General features: G+C 41.6%; 1 protein-coding gene and 1 long non-coding RNA gene across 2 annotated transcripts in view; one reads left to right on the top strand and one right to left on the bottom strand.

The window, feature by feature from the left end:
* LY86 (lymphocyte antigen 86) overlaps window positions 1-3,610 on the top strand; it is a 60,035-nt gene that overhangs the window by 53,058 nt on the left and 3,367 nt on the right. Inside the window, exon 4 of the mRNA XM_006766095.2 lies at window positions 2,415-2,467. Within this exon, the coding sequence (XP_006766158.1) occupies window positions 2,415-2,467 (53 nt within the window). The remainder of the gene's footprint in view (window positions 1-2,414; window positions 2,468-3,610) is intronic.
* Window positions 1-3,610, bottom strand: part of LOC107183468 — a 54,133-nt gene that overhangs the window by 16,078 nt on the left and 34,445 nt on the right. The window lies entirely within an intron of this gene.

Genomic DNA, 3,610 nt, shown 5'->3' on the forward strand with positions numbered 1-3,610 from the left:
AGTGTTATTTTAAGCTGTTCTCTGTGTCTATTCCTAGTATCCTTGCCTTTCTCTCCTTATCATTTTTGTCCAGTAAAACTCTAATCCAACCATCTACCCTCTCTATTTTTGCATCAGAGCTACTGAATGTTGCTGAGAAAGTAGAAATCTTAGCCAACCAGAAAATCTTTAAATTTATAGCCACAAGTCTCAAAAAAAAAAAAATACTCAACAACGTTGCTTAGTAGTCCTACTGTGTTTTTCAAGTAAATTTCTTCCCCACTATCCATAACTATTTTATGCCATCTTCTTGCTCCTCAATAGATCAGAGTCGTCACCCTCAGGTTTTCCTTACATCTCTGCCCATGACCTTCACTGAAAAAAAAAATAACAAACAAAAATAAAACAGAAGTAATCAGTTTGGAGCCCTGCCATTGGTCCACTGGTAAATCTACAAATATATCTATATCTGAACCTGTTCTACTGTCTTTTCAACCTCATAACTATGGGAGCAATCTTTGTGCTCCCCTCAAAGGCAAATCCCTCCCCTCTCATCTTCCTAAACACTTCAGTCCTTCAGTTATTTCCTCTCTTCTGCATCTTCAATCCCTCTCTTTCTACAAGATAATTCCCTTCAAATTACAAACATAAAGCAATATCTCCTGTCTTAAAGAAGCCACTCAACCCTACACTCTCCTCTAATTGTTGTCATTTCTTTTCTGCTTCTCTCTATAGAAAAACTTTTTTACTTTCTTACCTCCATATCACTCTTCAACCCACCCTGTTTGGGCATTTGTTCTCACTTCTCCAATGATCTTGTCAAGGTCACTAAATGACATCCAAATTGACAAATCTATTGCAAATTTTTGTCCTTAAACAAATTTTTGAATATCATTCAACACAGGTGATAATACCCTCCTTTTTTAATTTATTAGAGAGAGAAAGAGAAACATTGACATGAAAATGAAACATCAATCAGTTGCCTCTGGAATGTGCCCCAACCAGGGATCAAACCCACAACTTGAGTATGTGCCCTGACCAGGAATCAAATCTGCCACCTTTTGGTGTATGGGATGATGCTCCAACCAACTGAGCCACACCCTCTTCTTTTGAAGAATATCCATCTGGCTTCTTTGATCCACTTCTGGTTCCCTCCTCTCCACATCTGTTCCTTCTTGATTGCCTTGGCTGGCTTCTCCTCTGTCCCTCTCCTGGACGTTAGAGGGCCTCAGGAGTGGTTCTGGCTCTTCTCCCTTTTCTACCTATTAATTTTATTTTCCTGGGAATGGAGGGGGGGTACTTTCATACTGTCCTATGTCCTTATCACCATATACATGTCAATGACTCCAATATTCATACTCTATCTCTAACCTCTTTCAAAAATTCCAGATTCATGTATCATACTGCTCTCAAGGTCCCTTAATAATCACCCCAAAGATAATCACTGGGGTATTATCTTTAATCACTGTTCCTACACAAAGGTCTTCCTCCCCAGGTTCTCCTATTTCAGTAAATGACACCCCTATCTACCCAGGTGCTCAAGCTTAAACTCTCCTTTTCCCTCACTCCACATGCAACTCATCAGTAAATCCTGTCTCCCAGTGTAGTCATGATTGTATTCATTTTTCTCCATCACCACCCTCATGCTTCACTAATCCATTACTCTCCTTTGCCACTGAATGGCCTCCATTCTAGGCCTCTGCACACATTTGTCATTTGACTTTTGACCACGTTTTTACATGGGCCCTTTTGTTCACTACACTTCAGCACTCTCATCTCCCTCTGTCCTTCCTTCCCAAACTCTTGTCCATATCAGGGCCTTTGTCCTCTTTCTGGTGCCCTGGGGTTCTCTTCTCCCAGATCTTTAAATGGTCACCTCACTCTCCTCCCTCAGGGCTTAGCTCCAATGTCATCTCCTTAGAGACGCCTTTCCTGACCAGCCATCCTGTCAAACATGGTGTCTCCAGTACACCCCTTTAGAAACATTTACTGTGTGCTTCCCAGACATTGGTGCTTTCCAATGATTACTTCTTTTATTTTTCACAGCTTGATGAAGTGAGCACTGTTATTGTCATTATTATATTCATCTTAAAAACAAGGAAACTGAGCCCAAGGAGGTAAGAACTGTCCAAGGTCAAACTGTCTTCAGAGATGGTTTCCGGATTTAACCCTGCTCAGCCTAGCTGCAGCCTGGCCTCTTAACCATCACACCACCTGCCTCGCTCGCCTTACCTAATGTCTCCTTCCAGCACTTTTTACATCCTAGCTACTGTTTATGTGCTGTCAGTGTCCTCATTAGAATATCAGTAGTGTTTGGACAAAGATCTTTTTCTTCACCACTGGATCCCCAGGGCACAGTGAGCACAGAAAATATGAGAAATCATTTTTGTTTTAAATGGTTGTATAACACTATGTATGTTTTGTTTATTTTTCAGAGCAGATTTATTATGCTGGCCCTGCCACTAATCTTGGATTTGAAATTCCCAAGGTAAGGTTTTGTTTTTCTATTTTGTTTCGTTACTTAATTATTATATTGAGCAGTATCTCCAAGGAGAACAGAAGAATGGGGGGTAGAGGAGGAGGAGGTGGGGGAGGAGGAGGAATAGGGAATTAAACAGTTAACCCTTCATAGGCCACCAGTAAGAAAACCCTCTTTCAGCAAAGCTGATACCTCATAGTGGGCAATTTCAAATGTTTGATGAACTGGTTTTGTCATTTTGGTATTTGACATTTTATGTCATGTCAGACCTATGGGGATCCTCTAGGTCAACACCTCCTACATAAAGGGATGTATCCCTTCAGGGCTGCCCTGCCTGTGGGGACTCCATGTAACTGCAGCTGCTGGGGTGTGGGAGGCAGGCACAGGCTGGCTGTCTTTAGCGCTCAGTAAGGCTGGTCTTTCAGAGAAAGGAATAAACACAACCACAAGGGCTGACAGGTACCCCAGTTCGCATCCTTACACTGCTATTCAGGGGCTGCCACTGAGTAAATACCGTGTCCACATCCTGAGTGTTCACGGGAGAGCCTCACAGTTAAGAGTAGAATTTTCCACTAATTCCATTTTTTCTCAAAACCATGTGATTTTATTAGATGGCTGCATGCAAGCAGCTCTGACACAAGCGATACATTTTCAATATGCTACTCCTCAGAGAACCTTATGGAACAACATAAAAATAATCAGAAAAAAAGTAATAATCTTTAAATTTTTGTTTTTAACATCATCGTTTTTGTCCTCCAAAAGGGTCTCCTTCTTCATAAAAAAAAAATGTGTTTAATTTCATTCCATTTCTCTTGTGTTTCCTTTCTATACTAGCCTCTGGTTCCTAAGGTGAGAGCTGTGGTGTCTGTAGGCCATCTGGGACCTTCACCAGCATCGCTCGAGTACCTGGGAACTCCCCCCGCCCTCCCCAGGTTTTTCTTCTCCAGAGCTTTCTCTGCAAGCTTTCAGTATAATATGAGTTTTGCAAATTCTCTTCATTTCTAAAATGTGGGGTCTAAATTCTCCAGATAGATTTTTCTATAAATCTTTGCTATTTGAATTCTTTTTCCTTACTCATTTTCTTTCTGATACCGCCTTCTCCCTCCCCCCCACACACACCCCCCACACGCCACACACACACACACACACACA

The sequence above is a fragment of the Myotis davidii genome, unplaced genomic scaffold, assembly GCF_000327345.1.
Source record: "Myotis davidii unplaced genomic scaffold, ASM32734v1 scaffold80, whole genome shotgun sequence".
In the NCBI taxonomy this organism is placed as follows: domain Eukaryota; kingdom Metazoa; phylum Chordata; class Mammalia; order Chiroptera; family Vespertilionidae; genus Myotis; species Myotis davidii.